Genomic DNA, 23,685 nt, shown 5'->3' with positions numbered 1-23,685 from the left:
GCTCCCCCTTCATGTAGTCCCTTCTTTCTTTCCCTTCTTTTCTTTGAGAAGCATCCCCAGCTGAGATTCAGGAGACAGAAAGTCTGTATGGACAGGAACCCCCAACTGTTTCTTTGTCAAGACGTAGATTTTCACCCACATCCTCTTTCCTGCCAAAGAATGGCCACTTTATGAGTTTTCACAAGGCATATTTGTACAAAATTTATTATAATCCTGTAGAAGGGGTGAGCATGGGGTACAGACTGTCACAGTGGGGTCGTGCAAAGGGGTAGCCTGTGGCAGTAAAGCATCTGTGCCTTTCCTGTGGATTGCAGAGGCGATCTCTGCATCCATATAGTATAGGTCAGTTAGGAAAGCCTCACTGGGGGAGGGAAGAGATAGAGAATCTATAATTGTGCACGTTCAGCAAGGTCAAGATCTTGTGCAAGTATTGTGAAGGGGCCCAAGATCATTGCTCCAGCCCAGGGTTGGCAGCTGCTTTTTCTTCCCCAGCCTTTTTAGGGTTCACATTTATAAAGCCCAGTTGCTCTAGCGCTAAGGCTGTCTACACTGAAGATTCTCACACTACTGCTCCAGCACCAGTGTACTCAGGCCAGGAATGGTAGGAGTGCCAGCACACCACAGACACCACTGCCCTTAGCTACCACCTTGTTGTCTAGCCCGTGCCCATCTATGCCAGTGCTCCCAGCAATGCAAGCAGCAGGAGACCCACATTGATGCTAGAGCAACAGTTGGGAAAACCAAGAATGTTGCCAGTGTAGGCAAGGTGTCAGGGTGCTTCTACGCTAAACTGTTCTGTACCCACCTTCCAGAAGCAGCACAGGATGTACAAGTGCCTGCAGTGATGCCAGTGCAGACAGACCTCAGGCGCTGCCAGCCTCCTGTCACTTGAAGCTACTCAGACCAGGTTTTCATGACACTGTGCCAATAAAAACCAGAACCCCACCTCCGGGGAAGTTTGTTTGAGTACTGACTGAGCATACACTAAGGAATAACTGAGTAGGGACCTCATGATTTGGCCCAATAATAACTATAGCAAATAAATAAAATTTTTACCAGGTTCCCATCTGCTTCAGTTGTTTGTTACACACACCTGTTGCATCTGGTTTTAAGTGCAGCTTATAAAGTCTTTGAGGCAGGGACTGCCTATTGCTGTAGATTAGTACAGCAACTGGTACAATGGGGTCACAGCTGGGTGGGGCCTCTTGGTGCTACTGTAATATAAAGAATTATAATACAAGATGTCCAATTGGACAGCACCCAGGGATTGATCCTGAGAGGTGCTGAGCATGAGCAATGATCGCTGAAGTCAATGGGAGTTGCTGCTCCTCGGCACCTCTCAAATAAAGCTCTAATGTAGTTTTTATAAAGTCCATTATAAGACACTATTTTAGCAACTACAGTACCAGGAAAATAACAGGCAGAATTAGAGGAACCTTCTGCTTGTGCCTAGATGCTTTGGCTGATTAAGCTGCAAGTCAGGTTTCCTAAAAAAATTATGATGCTCTTGAGTGTAATGTACACAAGTCCATTTAAAATGTGTAGTGAATGATGGTGGTACACATTTTTAATAAGTTATTTTTTAAACACAAGGCTTCTCTGCCATGTAGCTCTGAGGAATCATCAGTCACAATCATATTTCAGGATCTATACAGAACCCACAAATATGGAGTAGGTGAGTATGAAATGACTATGCTTAAGGTTTTATTCACATGAATGCTGTAGATGTATAGCATACCAAGCTTCATTATAACTCAAACTGAATCATTACCTGAATTCTAAACTTGCCTATTGAAATTCCAGTTACATTCTCTGTGGTGTCCCCTAATAAAGTACGTGTCATTCACTGTCTAATGCTTCTGGGCAAAGCTCCGTCTATTAAAAAAGGAGCTGAATTTCCTATTTAAATAACTGGCTACAAATTGCCATTATAATAACAGGTTGGCATAAGAACAAAAGAGGGTTAAAATAAACTGAACACATGTGATACACAGTGGTGCAGAGTATGAGTGCTCAGACTACTGATTATAGGAAGAAACCTGCTATTTATGTACTCCATTTAGTTTCTCACTGATTTCCTATATTTTAATCATTTGTTTCGTTCTTCTCTAGAATCCCTTCTCTTCGAACATGCTCAATGCAGTTCTCTTAAAGCTCCAGAGTTTTCTTCTGTTAGTGTTGCTTCTAATATAAATAATTACGAAGACTGCAAGCAATACGGGGCTTGTCTTCCAGAAGAGCAAATATAGATCAAACTCCAAACAATCTATCCTGACATCAAGCCATTTCTGATACCCTTACTCTGGTTTATTAGTACCTTAACCCACTAACAGTCCCACTGAAAGAATGCAATCATTTATGCAATAACATGCTACTCTACTTGAGTAAGGACATCAGAATCTGGCACCTAGAAAGCAGGGACTTGCAAGATTCCAGGGAGTGCACAAATAAGCTGCTGTTACTAAGGATATGTTAGAACCATAATTGAGACCAACATATCTAAGTGCATCTAGCGTTGTTCACCCTTAGGAGCATGAGTGCTCTGAATTAGCTCTGAAAAGTGGTTCACTCCACACACTATGAGAGTGTTTGCAAAACTGGTTCAACTTTGTGCTAGTGTGGATAGAATTCTTTAATCAGAATTCATCTATCCATCCTCTTGCTATAGTAGGCCTCTTGCTATGGGGAAACTTGTGCCCAGATGAGCATTTCCCAACAGTTATACTCCTGTGACACACAGGTGGTTAAAATAGTTTGAAAATACCCTGGCAGAATAATTCTGGTAAGTCTTCATTCTATTTTCTCTAATTTTGGGAAATACTTTTAAGTCATATGCTGGGATAACTAGCTGAAATGACTTCCCAAATGTGGAGAAAATAAAATGCTTGCATAATTCCGCTAAATTCTTAGGGGATGTACCTCTGTTCCCTTTCAGACAACCGCATGAGGCAACAACCACCAAGGAAATTGCAACAGAGTAAAAGCAAACTGCTCCTTTTTAATATGGCTAGGAATCCATCAGTATCAAGCTTTCAAATAGAAAGAGTCCTACTTGTAAAATATCTAAAAAGAAACTTTTAAAAGAGCTGTTTCCATTGGCTATATTGTCAATTCTTTGTTTTATTGTTCAGTTGTTTGTTGGCCCTTGACAATTTTATTTGGAAATTCATTAGAAGGGATTCAGCAGAATTCTACCAACATTTACTTCCACTCGTTTTAACGGATTTGCCTTTTCTTTGAAGCTTTAGGAGGTTGTCCTCTTGATTTCCTTGTGGCCTCAAAGTTGAAAACCAAAAGAAAGTGAATGGCAAATTAACTTTTCTTCTTACTTTAACACTTTAATTCTTCAGTTATTTCAACATAGTTGATCCAATTTTCTATGATCTCTTCCTGTTTTTTGGATGGTGTATATGTATCGTGATCCATTAGCTACTTACAGTGTCATGCAAGTAGAGTCTTGTCTTTAGAGAAACACCAATAAAGAAAGGTGTGATGGTGCCCCGCCTAAGGCTTTAGGGAACTATGCTTATGAATATATATATATGACATAACTGGAATATGTTTTATGCTATATATGCCAATATCTATGTAAAGGTTATGATCTACTGAATCTATTAATCCTATTTGTGTGCATGTATCATTTTTGTATTTGAAGTTATTAATATTGGCTGTGTACTTAATTTTTAAGTAATCTTTGTAAAGCGTTTGGTCGGTTTCTTGAGAGAGGAATGTGCAAATTAGGTGCTCAGTCAAGAAACACTTAGCAAACAATGGATCTTGGAATGCTCCAATCTACATAAGAAGTCTACTTGAGGACATTCAAGGAAGCATGTGGACCATGGCTGCTACCTGTAAGTTCTGAGTCCTGCATGGACATGTGACTTGCCTATGTGACTCCAAAACTCTATCTTGGAGCTGGACTTTGCATAGGAGAGAGGAGGGGGTCTCCACCCACAAGAGAAAGTCTATTTAAGCCCGTGGGAGACCCCTTCATTTTGTCTTCAGTGGGCTAAGGAGATAGCCTCTCCACCCCTAAGGATACCTGAAAGAAACTGGAACAAAGGACAGTAACTACAGGGGGTGTGAGTGATTGCTGGACCCAGACTAGAAGGAGTCTAGTCTGTAAAAGGAAGCTTACTGGAATTCCTCTAAGGGTGAGGTTTTTATCTGTGTTCAGAGTTCTTATTGTATTAGACATAGACTTGCATGTTCTATTTTATTTTGCTTGGTAATTCACTTTGTTCTGTCTATTACTACCTGGAACCACTTAAATCCCACTTTCTGTATTTAATAAAATCACTTTTTACTTATTAATTAACCCAGAGTATGTATTAATACCTGGGGGAGGGGAAGGGGACAAACAACTTTGCATATCTCTCTATCAGTGTTATAAAGAGCAAACAATTTATGAGTTTACCCTGTATAAAGTTTATACAGGGTAAAACAGATTTATTTGGGGTTTGGACACCATTGGGAGTTGGGCATCTAAGTGTTAAAGGCAGGAACACTTCTTAAGTTGCTTTCAATTTTTAGCCACCTTTATTTTATCAGCTTATAGCTAGATAGATAGATATACTTATTTAGAACTAGACTTTTTCTCCTTCTGCCATCACTATGCAATCAACTTCCCCAACACCACAACCCTCTCCAGTCCACGCTGCTAAGTAATCATCATTCGAGCCCACTGCTCTGCCCCACTTCACCCCACTATTTGAATCCCTCCACAGGCTGCCTATTTTCCACTGCATCAGATCAGAAGTTTTTATCCTCACCACATGGACTCCACAAATGTATTGCTCCCTACTTATAGACTCTTATCCTTTTTTTAGAGCTTCCCCCTTTGTTCCACCAATAGGGCCAACCACTAAGCTCATATTTTTTGCTTCTAACACAATCATCTCCAAACTCATGCTTCATCTTATGCATTAAATGTCCTCTCTGAATTAATCCATAAAACTCCTACGCCTTTCCTCCAGACCCACTTCTACTCTGGTGCTTACAAGAAGCCAGCTGACCAGTGAGGGTAATCAGGGATACCCCATTTTAATTTATATATTAAAAGAGAAAAAAATAAACAAACCTTTCAATGATTTGGAACCATCACGCTGTGTAACTGCTAGCCTATGAAACGGCATGATCTCCTCTCCCCACCTTACTCCCATTATTTATCACACTCAGTTGTAAGTAGATTCAAATTAGTTTGTCAGCTTTTGAGGATGGGTACCCTAGCCGTGAGTGTGTTCTGCTCTGTGTGAATTCCCATTCCCCACCCTTATTCTTATTTCTTTCCTTTTTGTCTGGGAAATAGGTCATTAAGAGTGTTTTGGCCAATATATGCTGGGTAGCATATAATATTAATAATGTGTATTATCTGTACCATATATACGTTAATATGCATTACGCACAAATAGTATAGAGTTATATAGGCTAATTTGCCCTATATGTTTATTATAATCCTGTTCTCTTAAGCTCAGTCCCCCATAACACCTTGCATTAGCTGAAGTGAGCTTTGGCATAAGCAGATAGGAAATTTGTCAAAATCAAGATACATTTGTTCTATGTCTCAGTACAAACTAGGGAAGTACCGTCACAGACCAGTACCTGAAATGCTAGTATCAAAAAAAAAAAAAAAAAAAAGACCAGAAACAGAACAAGAAGTTAGGGAACTGGAACAAACTGGTTGAATTTTAGTGACATGTAAAAAGATGTGTAACCTGTAAAATCTTCATATAAATACCATCGGCTGACATGTGTAACATTGGGAGCATATTCTCTGCACAAGGTGAATGTAACATCAGTGTACAAGACGGCTTTCCGGAGGGTGGTATCATATAGAACCTTTCTCCTGTACTGTATTATTGTCATGGAAATAAACCTGACTGACATTGTTTATTTGTTCTTTTTGAGTATATGTCATAACAAACCGAACTGTGGTCAAGCAATTACCTATACAATTTATCAACAAGTGTCAACATATTTAAGCTGTATTAGGAGGATGGGCAGAGCCAAGATGGGGGAGGGAGGAGTATTTTTATGCTGGATAGTATTCATGGCTCAAGCAGTTCTTTGATCTACAGACAATTGCAATGGTGGTTGAAGCTGGAGGGTCTGCTAATTCAGTGCAAAGGGCTACATGTATTCCCACTTCCCGCTTCCAGATTTCACCGGAATCAATAAGGTTCTGCCCATGGATGCCTAGAATGCTCCCTGAAATTTTGGAATTGATTGGATTCAGCATTCAAAAGTTATCACATTACGAAAGGACAGACAGACGCGCCATCATTTTCTATCTGCCCAGTTCACACCCCTGGGCCTCACACTATCTAGATTTAATGTTTTCAAAAAAGAAAGCACAATTTCTGAGCTCCTCTTATTTGGGTCTAAAGCATTTCAAATTCTAGACAGGCTGAATTAACATCAGGGGCTCAGAAGTGACATATTTTACCAGCAACACCCAGCAAGTCCTCCTCTGAAGTAGAAATTTTTATTTCTTTCATTTTTTAGAATAATTGAAGACTGGATCTCAAAAGCTGTCAACAACATTTTCACTCTAGTACAGCTCTACAGTGCTCTGTGTCCTATGAACTAGAAAATTTTCCTCCCTGATGCAGCCGACATATTTAAAAAGGTTTGTTCACATGAATGTTTCAGAACCTTGCAGTACATTTTAAAATTAAATTTTAATCATCCCAGGAAGTTTAACATAAAAACACCAAAATAATGGAACTCTCCAAGCTTTCCTTTGAAATCTTAATACCCAAGACATTCTATAGTTTGATTCCAAATGGTCTTGAACTAGGAAAGAATAACTTAAATCGTACCTGACATTTCATGGAAAACTTTGCAAACGTATATCAACAGAACTGGCTCCAAATACGTCCTCTGTTTTATTCTTTCATTTAGATTTAATTTTATTTTTCCTGACCACTACTGCTTTAAGGATATTTGCAGTAAGACAGGATCTTTGTCTGCTTCTGACTGCTTGCTGATTTCCCACTTGAAGTCATAATTCTGAATTTCTAACATCATAATCATGTCAACAGCAACTAAGTATGATGTTACAAACAAAAAGAGAATTATGATTTCAAAAGGGAAACAAGCAGTAAGAGAATGAAGAACTCCTAAGCAACAATTATACTGTTTTTGTGCAATTGTCCTCAGTAAAAACAAAATAATAAACAAATGCAACTATGTGACTATGTTTTTACAGTTAAAGCACACAACTAGGACCAACAACTGCCACATACCAATTACCATTGTGACATTGCTACCTTTATATTGGAAGCTCTTTTGGGCAGAGTCTGCCTTTTGCTATGAGTTTGTTTAGCATCTAGCAAAGTGAGCCCCAGTTTTAGCTGGGGCCTGTAGGTGCTGCTATAATACAAATTACACACAAAAAATGATGTTAAAAATCATTATTAAGGTTGCAAAGTCAAACACTCAAAAGTTAGGAAGTGCCAGAATTGAGGTTGTCTGTGCAACCTTCATTTGGTCACCTTGTGAGTCTGCATTATGATACATTTGTTAATTACATGATCACATATTATTTTTAACACAGGACCCTGGTCCCATTCAGTGCACAGGATGGACAGTGCTCAATTAATGAGCTGCTATTCAATATTTTATTTAATCTTCATTGTTCCATGTCTGGTCCCAGGTCTTACTTACTGCACACTATTCAAACCCTGCTCTGAAAGACAGAATTACTAATTTTCTCATGGATAAGATAATGATGAGCCTTCATAACAAAGCCCAGGTGTTTTACAAATATTGAATGTATCTTCACAAAATCTCTGTGAGGTAAGAGGGTGATATTATCCCTATTTTACAGACGAGATGCTGAGGCACAGAGAAATTAAGATCAAAAGTATCCACTAAGTTTGGGTGCCCAATTTGAGACACCTAGAACCTGATTTTTCAGAGTAATTAGCATTATAAATCCTTTACATATTAAAGCACAGCTCCCGTTGACTTCAGTTGCAGGTGTGAGTACTCAGCACTTCTGCAAATCAGACCTCAGGTCTCAAGTTGGGCACCCAGAAAATAAGGAACCCACAATTAGTGACCACCTGTGAAAAGTCTGGGTTAAGTAACTTGCCAAGCTTCACACAGGAACTCTGAGGCAGAAGCAGTTCTCCCGGGCAGCATTCAGTTGCCTTACCCATGAGACTCTCCTTTCTCTTCCTGCAATACCCTGCCTCATTCAGTACACACCTTACAACTTCTACAAGAAATGAGGCAGGGGCCCCCCCACAAGTCTCCTTTGCTATAGAATCCTGATTCATGGAGCAGATCCATCCTGTGCACTGAATGTGGCTGGGGCCCTAAGGAAATATAGCACTCTTCTTCTTCTCATATCCTTCCACAACAAACAATCATAGTTTTCCCAGTGTTGGGCAAATGATATAGCCTGGTCTGTAGCCCTTGCGAGATCATGGTGCACAGTTCTTCCATGAGCTGGCAGACCAATAGATGTTTCATGGTTTGTGTTTCACTACAATCACATGTGCATGGGTCATTGGAATAACCCCCTTCCGCAAATTGTCTTTGACCAGCCAGCTCTTGTTTGGAGGTGATTTAAACCTCTCCAGGTCAACCAATCCTTCTCCATGCCTGCGTGAAGGCGCTTGGTAATGTTTATGTACATTTTGATATCCTCATTGGGTATTTCAAGCTGTGTGTACCACATTTCCAGTCATGTAGCTGTCAGTGATTTTTTTAAGCATTTCTGTTGCAGGTAGGAAGCTTTTCTGGAATTTCGGGTGGATAACTGCTGTGGTGTGCCCTTGTAGCAGATGTCTGATATCTATGATCTTTCATAATTGTTCCCTCTTGCTTGTGACCACTCTCCTAATATACAGAGCAGTGATTCCAGCAAGCACATAAAGGCTGTTCGCATTTGTTGGTTTTAGTCATCTTGTAATGTAGTGGCAGCTGTCATTCAGCACAGGATCCAGTTTCTTTGTATGAGCTGATCTTTCCCACACTGGACGTGAGTATTCGGCAATCAAATAGCAAAGTGCAACTGAAATGGCTCTTAGTGTTGCTGGGTTGGTTGCCCATTTTGAATTTGCAAACTTCCTAAGTATGTTGTTCCAGATGCTAATTTTCCCTTTTGTCATTTCCACATGTGCCTTGAAGGAAAGAGAGCATGGTCTAGCGTCACTCCAAGGTAGATAGGATTCCAGCCGTGGTCATTTGATACCTGATTCCAGATGATGCTGAGTTGTCTATTGGCCTCACAACTCTTAAGATGGAAGAGACTCCCTTGTGTTTTGGCTGAGTATGTGCACAATTGGTTCCAGGGGTAACAGCTTGAGAGCCTGGACAGCACCAACATTAGCATAGCTTTGATTTGGAGGAGATCCTTGGCTTGGGCAGCGATGCATAGGTCATTAGCATAGATAAGACTTCTTGTGCTGAGATGGGTTGGTTGATCATTCATGTAGATGTTGAAAGATACTGGTAAGAGTACACTCCCTTGAGGTAGTCTGTTTTTCTGTTGTCACCATCAACTCCACTTCCTGCATTGTTCAACATAAAAATGTCAGTTCTCTAGTAGAGATTGTATCAGTCATGAGGTGGTGTGGTGATCTTTCATCATGTTGTATATTTTAGAGAGGAACCTTTGGTGATTCAATGCACTGTATGCTGCTCATAAGTCAACAAACACAGTGCCTGTTACTATACCCTTTTCAAAGCTATCCTTGATGTATTGAGTGATGTTTATCACTTAACTGATGCATGACTTGCCTGGGCAGAATCCAGCTTCCTCCGCGATTAGGTGCTTTTCAATGAGAAGTGAGAGGTGGTTTAAGATAAGATGCTTTGCAAGTGACATAGTAGTAGGTCTGAAGTTCTTCGACTACACTGCATCCTTCCCCGACTTCAGGAGTGCCGCAACCTATGCTCATCATCAGATCTTGGGTCCTTTGTATGCAGTTGGGTGTGTCTTAAACAACTTGATTCACCAGTTCTTTGTTGGTGGTCTGAAAGGTTTGATTTGTTTGGTACGAATGTCATCTAGACTGGGGACTTTGCCATTCCTATGGGTGTTAATTCGGAGGTTAATTCGATCACTGTGTACTGTGCCCTAAAATTATAAGCCTCCTGGTCTTCTTGCTGCTTAAGCCATGACTTGGGTTGTTTGTTTGATTCCTTGCCATTTTCTAGGAGTTGGTGTGTGACCTGGTCTGCAGTAATGTTGTAGGGTTGCTCTGCTTTTTGGGGGGCCTAGTTAAGCTTCCAGATGGTTATCTATGCTTTCTTACTGCTGTGGGTCATGGCTATGCTCTCAGTAAGATGCTGCCATGACTTCTGTTTTTTCTCCTTTAGGGCAGAGACCTGTTCTTTGCCAGCTGTGATGGTATCCTCAATAAATGGGTCTGCTTCAAACTTCTGCTTGTATTTTGTGTACTGATCCGATAGCTCAGACGTTAGTCCTGGCACATAATTTGTTCTGCAGCCTAGTGGAATATGCTTCTTTGAGACAGTGCACCCCACGCTGACAAACTGGTCATAATTTTCTGTATTCGTTCGATTTTTCTTAGAACAGTATCAAAGTTGTTGGTGAAGCCCTTCCGTTCCACTTTCTTAAAATTAAAGCAGCACTGAATTGGCCCTGAGTTCAGTATTAGGGCTCCAAGAATAGAATATGATCGTGTAATTAAAAACTGTATCATAATACATATGCATGACAGCTCCTTGTCTCTCCTCCCCGCTGATTCCTTGACTCAGGCTCCTTTTCTAGCCAATCCCAGTCACCTCCTCCCCCTCAGCTCCTTATCCAATTTCAGTGTTGACCCTCCCAAGCCAGGTGGCTCCCAGTTCTCTCCACCTACAGTCACTAGCTACCAGTACCCTCTGCCTCCAACTCCCAGTTTCTCTCCCCTCCTTCAGTCCCAGACTCCTTGTCCCAATCTACTCCTTTCCTTCCCTTCCTACGTAGTCCAGCTTTTGTCCCCTCCACATTCAAATAAAACAGCTTCCTCTTCCACACACCCTGGATTCCAGTAGGGGGAGGGGGTCACAGAGAGCACAGGAGAGACAGGCATCCTGCTCTCCGTTCCTATGCCTGAGCCACTGGGAGCAGTAATTATAGGAAAATCCTTCTAAGCCCCTGGTAACCATGGAGCATTCTCAGTCTCTGTGGGGGCAGTGAATGAAGAATCTAGTTACAATAGGAGCTATGAGAGGCTCGAGCATGCTCAGTGAGGACAGAATTTTCAGCGAGTTTTAGCTGTTAAAGTCTAACAAGTATCTACTGAGCATGTGCTAAATGATTTCTCAAAGCCTTATAACTGGACTACATTTGGGCAGATTTTTGCAGCGATGGCAAAAGGCACATCCTGGACACAAAGGCCACTGTCCTGCCAAATTTCATGTCTGCTCCAAAGCATGTGAGCGGTAGAGTTTATCAAAGAAAACAACACAAGATTTTTAACCTGGGTAAAACAATGATTTTTTCCCTGGCCTTGTTCTTGGAAATGGCTCAAATGTTCTGGCTGAAATTTTCCAGAAAAAATTCAGCCTGAGGCAGACACTCAGCCTGGAAAACTTAAGCCCAAACAGTCGATGTCTGGCAAAGGTATAAGCAACTGAAAACTGGGTCTTATCAAGGGAAGTGTCCGGCAACCTTAATAGCAGGAAGTGCTACTAGCCTCACCTATCCTAATTCCATTTGTGGTCTCAGACAAGCCACTTAACTAGTCCACCTTAGTTTCCCCACAAGATAAACACCTGTCAAATGGGCCTGATTACCCATATACAGACTAAAAGAAAAGGAGTACTTGTGGCACCTTAGAGACTAACCAATTGATTTGAGCATAAGCTTTCGTGAGCTACAGCTCACTTCATCGGATGCATACTGTGGTATAAAAGATCTTCTATACTTTCCACAGTATGCATCTGATGAAGTGAGCTGTAGCTCACGAAAGCTTAAGCTCAAATCAATTGGTTAGTCTCTAAGGTGCCACAAGTACTCCTTTTCTTTTTGCAAATACAGACTAACACGGCTGTTACTCTGAAACCTGTCATATACAGACTACTACCATGGAGTTTCCACCAGACTGTACTCTTTGTGTAAAGGTGTGTGAGTGCATGTGTGTTTGTGGCATGTTTCCCCCTGCCCCCCGCCATGAATAGCATGTTGAACCTCTTCCTCTCCCCCCATCCTACAAATGTCAGATGGACAACATCATCCTCACTGAAGCCATGTGCCTCTGTACTTCCATCCAGGTCCCTGTGGTGTCTTGCCATATTGTCAGATGACCACAAACCAGCTGCTGCCCTTGATATCTCCCCCTTGCCCCTCACAGTGTGGAGGTGGAAACTGGGCAAAGTGATGAAATAATTCAGCGTTACTTTACCCAGCACAAATTCCACAGATTTCAAGACGGGGGAAACCAAGCACTGCACCCAGCAATGGCCATCTCAGAGCACAGAGCCCAAACACTGCAGCACATCCATAAAGAGGGTTCTGCAGGGTTCAGGAACAAGGGTGAAGAATGCCTTCAAGAAATCCCTTCCACTCCTGTTCCCATCCCAGATAAACTGAGATTTCACACATGGAGACAAAGGGGAGACCACCCCATATTACTTACTAAACTTACACATCAGTAGGTTGTTATGAAGATATATTAGTTAATGTTTGTACACATCCTTCAATTATGTAAGAGCTAAGTATAATTCTTGACAAAAAGACCAGAAGAAAATATATATCTGCCCATTGAAATGTAAACACTCAAGATTTAGAAGGGATGTCAATGTGAGCAGCAGCTCAGCACTTCTGAGAATCAGATCACTTTTGTATACATTAAATCTGGGTGTCAACATTTTTGGCTATGGTGAATAAACTATGCATTTCAGTCTTCCATTTTCTTTCTTAACTACTGCCACATATTTCTGAGATTATGTTTTAAGTTTCTCTCCACTTTTATCCCAGATCATTTTCTTGAGCAGCAAGACTTTATATGCAATTTTCCAAGACTACCTTCATTGCTACCATTTTTCTCCTTTTAAAGTGCAGTTGTGCACTGAAACGTGACTTTAAAAGACAGGCATTGTGCGTTTGTATATTTATTGTCTCTGAATGCACTTGCATATCAAATGTACTCAGTAGAACTTTTGTCTTAACTGCCAACTCAATCTGGGCTCTGAAAATCAAGCTAGGTACATTCTCTCATGGGATATCATCGATAATAATCAGTTATTCTTTCAGTTACACCCGTACAGAAGTACTGTCATCACACTGCTCCTTCACTGATGTCTGCGCAACCCCATTATTAATCTCATTATCTGACCGGTCCTGTCACTGGAATTTCGTAAACAATTCTGTTGCTGTTGCACAAAGAGAATAGAACCAACTTCCCTCTCTCTTAGCTGTGGTGGCTGTGCAGGGCTAGCAAGAATAAAAACCCAGGCCTTGTCTACACCACACATGCTCTGCCAGCAGACCTCCCCAAGCCTAGATGTAGCTTATGCCAACAGGAGTTTTTCTTTCAAATGACATTAGCTATGCCAACAGTTGGCATAGCTGCATCTACACTGGGGATTTTGCTAGTTATATTGACTGGAAGTGGGTTTTTTTTCACCCCACTGACATAGCTATGCTAAAAAACCTTCTAGTGTAGACTTGGCCTTATTTTTGTCACTAAAGACAGCAGATATTATGCTGAATGCACACAGAAGACAGATTGATGACTTGATTGGTGACTCCAGGCTTGTCCTCACTGCAGGGTTAACTCGAGTTATCACTTGAGGGTTGCCCCTGACTTGAGTCTCATCCACACACAAAAACCCTTAACTCCTGGGTGATGGCAGTTTTTCTACTCAAGTTGGCTGGCCAGTCAGTGGGTATTATAGGCTATGGCTCATGTTAACACATTTCATCAGCTGCTAACCCAGACATCTGTGTAGCTCAGGTGTTATTCGGCTAATCTGAGAGGAGTTATTTTAGTTTATCTACATAGAGTAAACATTGCACGACAGAAGGTGCCAGTTTTGCATAGTCATGTTTCAGACTAGATCCACACTCTTAAATTGCCTGAGCTTCTTGTTTGGCTATATCTTTAATTTTCCAGATCTCTTTAAATCCATGCACATGGCTGCCTAATGTCTCCCCCAGCTCATTGTATTCAGGGTGAACAAGATAGACGCCCCCTACAGCAGCCTCTTGAGCATACCGCTTGTCACCATCTTACCACTTATATCACCCTCTGGTCTCTATTATCAATACTTTTTGTTTCAGGTAAGCAGAGCTGGTCGGTTGAAAAATGAAGAGAGGAAAAATAAAGAGTTATCAGAATTTCTCCCCCTCTCCTCCACCCCCACCCTCCCGTTTTTGAAATTTTCCCCACTCAGGCACACACACAAATAAAAAGGAAAGGGGAGAGGATGAGAATGTCATGAAGAATTTCAAAGACCACTTTTTTCTATTTTTCATCAACATTTTCTGTGCAGCTCTACAGTGGAGGATTTCTCAATCCATATATACTAATAACCTTATTGATTGCTGTATCATACTGCATGAAGGACCAAGCTTTCAAGTTTCAGTGAAACTCAGTTTGGTTATCTTTGTCAGGTCAGACTCCAGCAAACAGAACAAACATCATGCAAGTAGTCTTACGTATTGAGTCAGACCATGGACTGAATGGACATAATTTCTACTTTGCAGCCAGCTGCATGATTTCTTCCTTATTTATAACCCTGAGGGAAACACCTCAGAGATACTTTAGATGTGAATGCAGACACCTGTGATTTTAATTTGCAACTAATATAGCATGCTTGCATATTTATGTATTTCTAACACACCCATCATGTTAATAACACGGTGCGATACACTTAATTAAGAATATCATTTCCATCTGAAAAGGACTATACTCTTCTTTGTTTTATGCTGCTTTCTTAAATGAGTTTATTCCTGTATGCAATAGGAGAAATATCAGGTCATCCTGCAGTCATTGTTGAAGGCGGGCCTGTACAGAGAGAATACTTACATAGAAAGGTGGCCTGTCTAAATTAGCAACATTTGCACCAGTTTAACTACGCTGATGTAGTTACAGTACTTTGAGGCAAACCCTTACCACAGACACACAAACCCATGCAAAATGATGCTTGCACCAATGTGATTTACCTTATTAAAGGCTTGTGTAGATTAGGGACACTCGAACAAGTATAACTACATTTGCCCTTGTGCAAATTTCTCTAATCTAGACAAGCCCCTGCGCTCGTCATCCTGAGCCCTGGTGGTGGGGAACCCTACAGCAAGGACTTTCCAGCCACCTGTCAACTGAAAATTGTTCAGGCAACTATAACTGTTGAGTTTGCTGCTATCTCTCATCCTTGACGCTGTCACCATTTTCAATTTTATGTCAAAAGTGGAGTAGAGTGAATAAAGGAAATCCAGACTGAGTCACCATCACATCAAAGAGCCCAGTCTTGAATTGTTTGGGCATTCAAAACTCCAGTTTTACAAGAAATGGAGGGTAGGGCCCAGGAGTCCCTCTGATAGGCCAAGTTTAAACTTGTTTTCTGCATTTGTTACTAATCATATTAGAAAATATTAATAAAAATTGTAAAGCAGAAGCATCTCATATTTGCCCATGGTTCGCAATTGGAGATAACATGTTAGCCATCAGTAAACGTAACCTGAAACTAATGCAGATCACGTTATACTAGTTATACTTCTATATGCAGCCTTAGGCATATGGCTGTCTGACAACTGCACCCCTTGTGTGTGTGAGATCCAACCATTTCTTAAGCCATTTATGAAATTATCACCAGAAGAAAAACTCTTGTAACAGGTTGAGATAACAGAAATACATGAGGTTCAAGACAGCACCTCAGACACTATTCTGGTGTCACTAGCTGTTCTCATGGAGGACTGATGGAGATAGGGAAAGATAGGGAAAACATAAAATTCCATGGAAGATGATAATTAATAAAGGAAGAACACCTACTTACATTTCTAAGTGTGGGGTAAATTAAAAGACTGTAAACCAGTGGTGGGCAACCTGCGGCCCATGGGCGGCCCAGCAGGGTAATCTGATTGCAGGCTGCGAGACATTTTGCTGATGTTGACTGTCCGCAGGCACGGCCCCCCGCAGCTCCCAGTGGCTGCGGTTCGCCATTCCCAGCCAATGGGAGCTGCAGGAAGTGGCGGGCCGCAGGAATGTGCTGGCCACCGCTTTCCATAGCTCCCATTGGCCAAAAATGGCAAACCGCGGCCACTGGGAGCTGCGCTGGGCCATGTCTGCGGACAGTCAACGTCAGCAAAATGTCTCGCGGCCCACAATCAGATTACCCTGCTGGGCTACATGCAGCCTGCCGGTTGCCCACCACTGCTGTAAACCCAAATAAATAATCCATTCATCATTCCTGTGTGGTAGATAACTTCTACAAGAAATGCTTGAAAAATGTTTTGTTTTCATATTTCAACAAAATTTTGAAAATAGCTGATTCCTCCTAACTATTATCTTCATTTAGGGGATGGGAGAGGGAGGATGGTTTCTGGTTAAGCAGAAGAGAGTCAGAAGGTCTGGATTTTACACTTGGCTGTGCCACTGACATCCTGTGTGACAATGAGCAAGTCACCATAGGTCTACACACAGCACAGTAAGCCCTGGTCAGTGGGATTCAGGCTTGTGGACTTAGTGTTTTTAAGTCCATGCTTGAGTGGTCACACTAACACTACTCTGTAAACTTGGGTTTATCATTGCTGGATCTGGGTTTCACAGCTGTGCTAATGTGTCTGTACTGTACTACACAGACCTTCTGACTCGAGTCTGCTGCTTGACCTACATTCACACTTCAAAATCACAGCGGGGCTTGTTCTCTGGCCCACTACCCTTGCAGGATCCTAGGACCCAAGATGTGAATGCTTGCGGAACTGACTTAGACTAATTTGTGTGTGGACTGAAAGGGACATGGGCTCAGACCTGAGTTAGAGCCCAGGCTGCATGCAGTGTAGCCATACTGTTCTCTCTGTGCCCCCACCCCATCTGTAAAACCACAGTAATAGTAGGGCTGTAAATTCATTGCAGTTAACTCAAGCTATTAATGCAAAACAAATTAACTAGATTTTAAAAAGTCACGATTAATTGCAGTTTTAATCACACTGTTAAACAATAATAGAATACCAATTTAAATTTATTATAAATATTTTGGGATGTTTTTCTACATTTTCAAATATATTGATTTAAATTACAACACAGAATACGAAGTACAGAGTGCTCACTCTATATTATTATTTTTGATTACAAATATTTGCACTGTAAAAAAGATAAACAAAGAAATAGTATTCTTCAGTTCACCTCATACAAGTACTGTAATGCAATCTCTTTATCAGGAAAGTACAGTTTACACATTTAGAATATTTTTTTACATAACTTCACTCAAAACAATGTAAAACTTTAGAGCCTACAAGTCCACTCAGTTCTACTTCTTGTGTTCAGCCAATTGCTAAGATAAACAAGTTTGTTTACATTTATGGGAGATAATGCTGCCTGCTTCTTATTTACATTACCTGCAAGTTAGAAGGGCGTTCACATGGCACTGTTGTAGATAGTGTTGCAAGGTATTTACGTGCCAGATATACTAAACATTCGTATGCTCCTTCATCCTTTGGCCACCATTCCAGAAGGCATGCTTCCATGCTGAATTTAAATTGCTATTCTATTATTGTTTAACAGTGCGATTAAAACTGAGATTAATCGCAGCTAATTTTTTTAATCTCATGATTGTGTTTATTGTGTGTTGCGTTTGACAGCCCTAGTTAATAGCATTCCTCTACCTTCTGGGGTGTGTTGTGTGGATAACTACATTGAAGATTGTGAGATAATCACAGAGACCACAGGGATGCCTTAGACAGATGTTGGTGAAGTCCTTTAAATTCTTTGGGAGGAATGTGCTATAGACAGGGTTTACAGTGTGGAAACGAAATGCACAAGGATTAAGTGACTAGCTCCAGACCACCCAGCGAGTCGCTGGCTAAAGTGGGACTGAGGGCTCTGGAATTCCTAGTCCACCAGCCATCTCTGCAGACCACGCTCCTTCTTCGGGAGCCACGGCCTGGCAGTGGAGCCGCAGGGTTACACTCTGGGAGCCTGAACGGGCTTATGTAACCACCTCAGGACCATGTGGTGGGTACTACACCCAGACTCCACCTTCCGCCGCTGCCTCCCCCCAGCGCACAGACACAAGGAGGAGGAAAAAAACAGAAGGGTTGAAAGGAGGGAGCTGACTTAGACCCAGCCTCCTCCTCCTCCAGCTGCTGGCTGGGGCTTTTGTTTTCTTCCCAGCTCGCTATCCCCCACACGTGATTGCTGTGTTATGGCAGGGCGAGTGCACCTATAACGACTGCTAACACTGCCCGAGGAGAGGGGGAGAGAGGCAGGGAGCCAGGCAAGGCTGGGGGGGGGGGGGCGCGATAAGTAGGCAGCGAGCCATCCATGCACACACAGCCAGGGGGAGGGAGGGAAGGCAGCATGCCAGGCAAGCCACCGCTCCCTCGCCCTGCCTGCTAACCCTTCTCCTCCGCAGCCTGCCCGAGAGCCGCCGCCTCGCCGCGGTGACTGCCTGGGGGAGCGGGAGGAGCGGGGAAGGAGCGAGACCCGGACAATGGCGGCGGCGGCTGCCACCAGCAGCCCCGGCAGCGCGAGCAGCACGTTGCAGCAGCCGCCGCTGGAGCCCTGCTTGAGGAAGCAGCAGCAGGCGCCGCCGCGCATGGACCCCCGGCGCAGGCAGGCAGCGCTCTCCTTCCTCACCAACATCTCGCTGGACGGCCGGCCGCCGCTGCCGCACGAGGAGAGCGGGGCAGAGCCGAGCGGGGGCGCCGCCAAGGCGGCCGCCGGCAGCGCCAGGGCTCGGCACAGCCTGGGCGCCTTCCAGCCCCCCGCCGCGGCAGCGGCTCCGCAGCAGCCGGGGGGCCACTGCGGCAGCGGCCGGCTCTCGAGCCCCCCGGGAGCGGCTGGGGAGCCGCCGGAGGAAGAGGAGGAGGATGCCTTCGCCAGCGTGCAGGTGCCGGCAGCCGCCTTCCTGGGCTCGGGGACCCCCTCCGGGGGGGCCGGCGGCAGCAGGGGCCGCCTCAACTCCTTCACTCAGGGAATCCTGCCCGTCTCCTTCTCCAGACCCATCCCGCAGGGCTACTGCTGCCTGGAGCAGGGCGGCCCCGGCGCCTTGGAGCTGCAGAGGTCCCGGTAAGCGAGCCCCGTGCACGCCCCTCGCCTCCCTGCGCCGTGCGCGAGTCCCCGGGGGCGGCGTGCACAGGGCACCGCGCGGGCCGGTGGGTGACACTTGCACGCGGGCAGGCGACACTGACCCCTAAAGGTGCCAGAGGGGAGCCGGACCCGGAGCGAACTCCGGCCAGGGTGAGCAGCACCCAACCTCCGCGGGCGGGGCGCTGCGGGCTTTTGAACTTAGTCCAGGTCACCTTGGCAAACCCATTAGTTCTGGTTTCAGCTGGGCCGAGATCGTATTGTTTATACAACGCCCCCTTCCCCGCTGAAGTTCAGTGTGCTACCGATTAAGATATGTGCAGTTAACGCTTGTTTCAGGGGCTGGTGCCCCGTGCTCAGGAGACCTGTCAATGCACATTTCCTGGCATGTGAACATCTGTGCAGCGGCCAGGTTAGAGAGCAGATCAGATACAGGGTTAAAAATAGCTGTTGATAGACTGTGTTAATCGTTAGGGTGTCATTGGGTCGGGGACACGAGAAAAGGCCTGGCTGCTAAGTTATTGCCTCTCCTTTTTCCATTAATAGTAGCGGGCATTTGTCTGTTGTTAACATTAATCTGGCATTTTTAACAAGCTGACCTGAGTAGCAGTGTTAGTTTGTAGGGTTCAGACACAGATCTGGATTTTGAAATATTGATCGGTGAGGTTTCCCTCCTCCCTGTCTAGTGTAAGCATTCTGTTTACCTAATAGAAAGATTAAGAATTGCAGTGTTGTAGTAACCCTGTTGAATAAATGAGCCATACATGACAGTTCTGTGTCATTCTCAGTTTAAGCGCACATCATTCCTTTAACCTCCATGAACATTTTCAGAGTTGAAGCATTTTCTTTTAGCATGCACATTGAGCAGATGCTCAACAGTTAAAATATTGTCATTTGACAGTGTCTGGGACCCAGTAAGGTGAGGGATAATGACAGTTATACTGGTGTAAACTGCAGTACCACAATAGAATAGGTAAACTTCTTGTAGTTGTGGCAATTTATGTCCCATCAGCTGGAGGCACCATGGAGAGAACAAATAATTATTTTATTATATGAATGTGGATATTGATATATGTGTACTGTGGATTTAGCTGTGTCATGCTGATTAATGCATTCACTGGTAAATTAGCAGGCAAGTTTTTCAAAGTTTCACCCTAAATGGTTCAGGTTTAAACTCATATGTATATTCTTGCCAGATATCCTATTTTTATACTTAGTGCAACATTGGTTTTCTTATAAATAAATCCAAAGTCTTACCCCCTTGTTTTCTCATTTGTGTAAATGCAATGGACTGAACCTATCATTCTGAATGCTTTCTAGACAGACTGCTAACACAAATACTATTGAAAGACCCTGCTCCAGAGTCCACTTTCCATTGACTACAATGATTGGACATCAAAAAATACATGAAAGAAAAGAGACTTGCTAACCCCTTAAGCAGGCCCTTTATCTACAGACACCACTTTTTCTTATGGTGAATGTCTTACCACCTTGTGCCACTGGTTATTAGTTTGCCCTTTTAATGAACTCTCCCACAGAGAAGAATCTCGCTTGCTTAAATATTTCTAAAGACATCTACTAAGAATACTCAACCATGTACAAATGTATATGTGCATTATGGAATAAATGTATCAGAGATACACAATAATCCTCATTCGCTTAATATTCGCTTAACAGTCTCCACGTAAAAGAATAAATGGGCACAAATCAGACGTCAAGAATTATAACATTCAAAAACCAGTCGGAGAACACTTCAATCTCTTTGGTCAATCGATTACAGAACTAAAAGTGGCAACTCTTCAACAAAATAACTTCAAAAACAGACTCCAACGAGAGACTGCTGAATTGGAATTAATTTGCAAACTGGATAGATTAACTTAGGCTTGAATAAAGACTGGGAGTGGATGGGTCATTACACAAAGTAAAACTATTTCCCCATGTTTATCCCCCCTTCCCCCCCCACACTGTCCTCAGACATTCTTGTCAACTGCTGGAAATGGCGCACCTTGATTATCACTACAAAAGGTTCCCCCGCCCCTCCTGCTGGTAATAGCTCACCTTACCTGATCACTCTCATTACAGTGTGTAGGGTAACACCCATTGTTTCATGTTCTCTGTGTATATAAATCTCCCCACTGTATTTTCCACTGAATGCAGCCGATGAAGTGAGCTGTAGCTCACGAAAGCTTATGCTCAAATAAATTTGTTAGTCTCTCAGGTGCCACAAGTATTCCTTTTCTTTTTGCGGATATAGACTAACACGGCTGCTACTCTGAAACCTGTTAATATCTTAGGTGTCACAGTGGAGTAGGGAAGAAACTGGAGGCAGAAACTGTGCTTCTCCAGACCAGCACAATTTGCCACTCCTACATTCCCCATTTGTTATGCTCACTTCTTTCTATTTCTCCCATAAATTTAGCTAAGTAGACTTTGACTCTCATGCTTCAACAGTTTATAAGGGTAATTGATCGTAAAAGTACCATAGGCTGCTGTAGAAACAGCCTTTTAAGGGTTAGCTTTAGTGGAAAAATTGGAGGTCTACCAGATGAAAGTTGTCTCAATACTGTATACCCCCTGTCCTTGATTTGATCTGAATTGTAGTCATAGCTTTCTGAGGTCCTTTTACAGATGTTGATGCTGAGGTAAGCCCCCAATAAAATAGCTGCTGGTGATGTACCCTATCGAACCCAAGCTTCAGTCTAGTTCCAGTCTTCATCTATAGTTCCTCCTTTGATAAGAGTTCCTCCATTTATTTGAAAAAGAGATGTTCTGAGCAGTGCTCTGTTACTGTTCAAGAGAAGATTTTCTCCTCACCCCTGTTGTTCTCCTTACTGAATAATAGCTGTATTAATGCTCCTGTAAAGGCTTACTTGAGTCCCAAAGATCCTTCTTATTTTTCATTGCATGCATATGTTGGCCCTATATTATAGACGGGACATCTTCCTCCCGGCTGAAGAGATCTGGATGGGACTTCTTCAGATCTCATCTGTGTCACTCCTTAACTGGACTCCTCTGATCTTCCTGCCAACCCCTTACACCTCTTGTTCTGCAATGTTTCCCTTCTCATTTCTGTGTCTGCTTGGTTGTTTTATTTCCCTCCCTAATACATACAGCTTTTTATATTAGCTTGCATGGAAAAGTTGGAGATATAGCAAATGAAAATTGTCCGTGGCTGCATACCCGCTTATTCAATCTGCCTTGTAGACTGCATTATCTAATCTAATAGGTAATCAAGATTTCTTACGCTAGGGGGAATCCCCACAGATCAGGGTTTCATAAACCAGCTCAGTGTTTAATGCTGCAAAAGCACTGGTTATGAGTCACCTTGTAGGTTTCACTTTATTCTGCATACAAATAGCAGAGTTGATTATTGGAAAGTTGAGAGAGAGAGCGATCTGAACAACAGCTCACCCAATATACGGTACCAATCAGGTATTGGCCCTCTCTGAGTCCTCCATGTGCGTATGTGGTGCACCCAGATTTATAGATTTGAAGTTAGAAGTGTTTTCTCATGCAGTTGCTTCTTCTTGGGCTAAATTAAGCTCTGGTGTAAGTGGGATGCCTGGTAAATTTGGCCCTGGGCTTTGTATCACTTGTGTGCTCTTTAGTGGCAAGTTTTCCCTTCAGTTACATGCTGACTATAGTGAGATTGCATGGATGTAATCTAGAGCAGAACTTGGCCCACACTGAATATATTGCCATTATAAAATGCACATGGCACCTTTCAAAATATCTGATAAATAGATAATATAATTATAAAGCAGCACCAATTTGACTACTCTAGCTTGCACACAGTGCATAAGGTATCCTTTCAGAGGTCTTATATAAGCCTTAGGCTCAAGTATAGATTATGCACAATGAACAGCCATTAGACTATCCCTGCTTACAAATTATCCACTAGGTCCTACTCTTACAAGAGAGCTACATAACAGATAAATCATATGCATGCACACTGCTGACATAAGCCCAAGCACAGAGTTCAAGTGAGACCTTCTGCTGTTCAGTTAATGGTGAGGAAAGAGCCAAATGCTCTGCATATGGCCTTCCACTATGAGCAGGATGACAAGGAGAGAAAAAAAAATCACTGAAATTGCCCCAAGACAGTCATTAGCTCACCTGAAGGAGAGTCATTAGGCAGTAGCTTTCAGTGATGAGAGTATAGGGATTAGAAAGGAGTGGAGGAGAGTAAAATAAAGTGTTCAGAGAATTTCTTTGTATTTGCTTTCTCCCACTCCCCTTGTGGCAGACTTGAGTTTGATCTGTCATTTGAAAGACTAGTTCTCTATGCTTAGACATGCACTTTGTTATACAGTAATATGAAATTATTTTCTATTACAATATCACACAAGACATGCTATATGATGTTTTTGTTTTCAGTTAGTTTTCAGAAGCCATTGTGAACATATAATCAGAGTTTCCTGCCTTTTTTGTTTGTGTTAGCAGTTTCAATAATTGCATACTAGTTTATATT

At 42.7% G+C, this 23,685-nt stretch overlaps 1 protein-coding gene across 1 annotated transcript in view; it reads left to right on the top strand.

Moving 5' to 3' along the window:
• The first annotated feature begins 18,484 nt into the window (after positions 1-18,484).
• CABLES1 (Cdk5 and Abl enzyme substrate 1) overlaps positions 18,485-23,685 on the top strand; it is a 113,374-nt gene continuing 108,173 nt past the window's right edge. The window contains exon 1 of the mRNA XM_077810371.1: positions 18,485-19,196. Coding sequence (XP_077666497.1) covers positions 18,619-19,196 — 578 coding nt within the window. The 5' untranslated portion in view covers positions 18,485-18,618. The remainder of the gene's footprint in view (positions 19,197-23,685) is intronic.

This window comes from Eretmochelys imbricata, chromosome 2, assembly GCF_965152235.1.
Source record: "Eretmochelys imbricata isolate rEreImb1 chromosome 2, rEreImb1.hap1, whole genome shotgun sequence".
NCBI lineage: Eukaryota > Metazoa > Chordata > Testudines > Cheloniidae > Eretmochelys > Eretmochelys imbricata.
The sequence above is the reverse complement of the archived record's forward strand: the minus strand, read 5'-3'. Positions and strand labels throughout refer to the sequence as shown.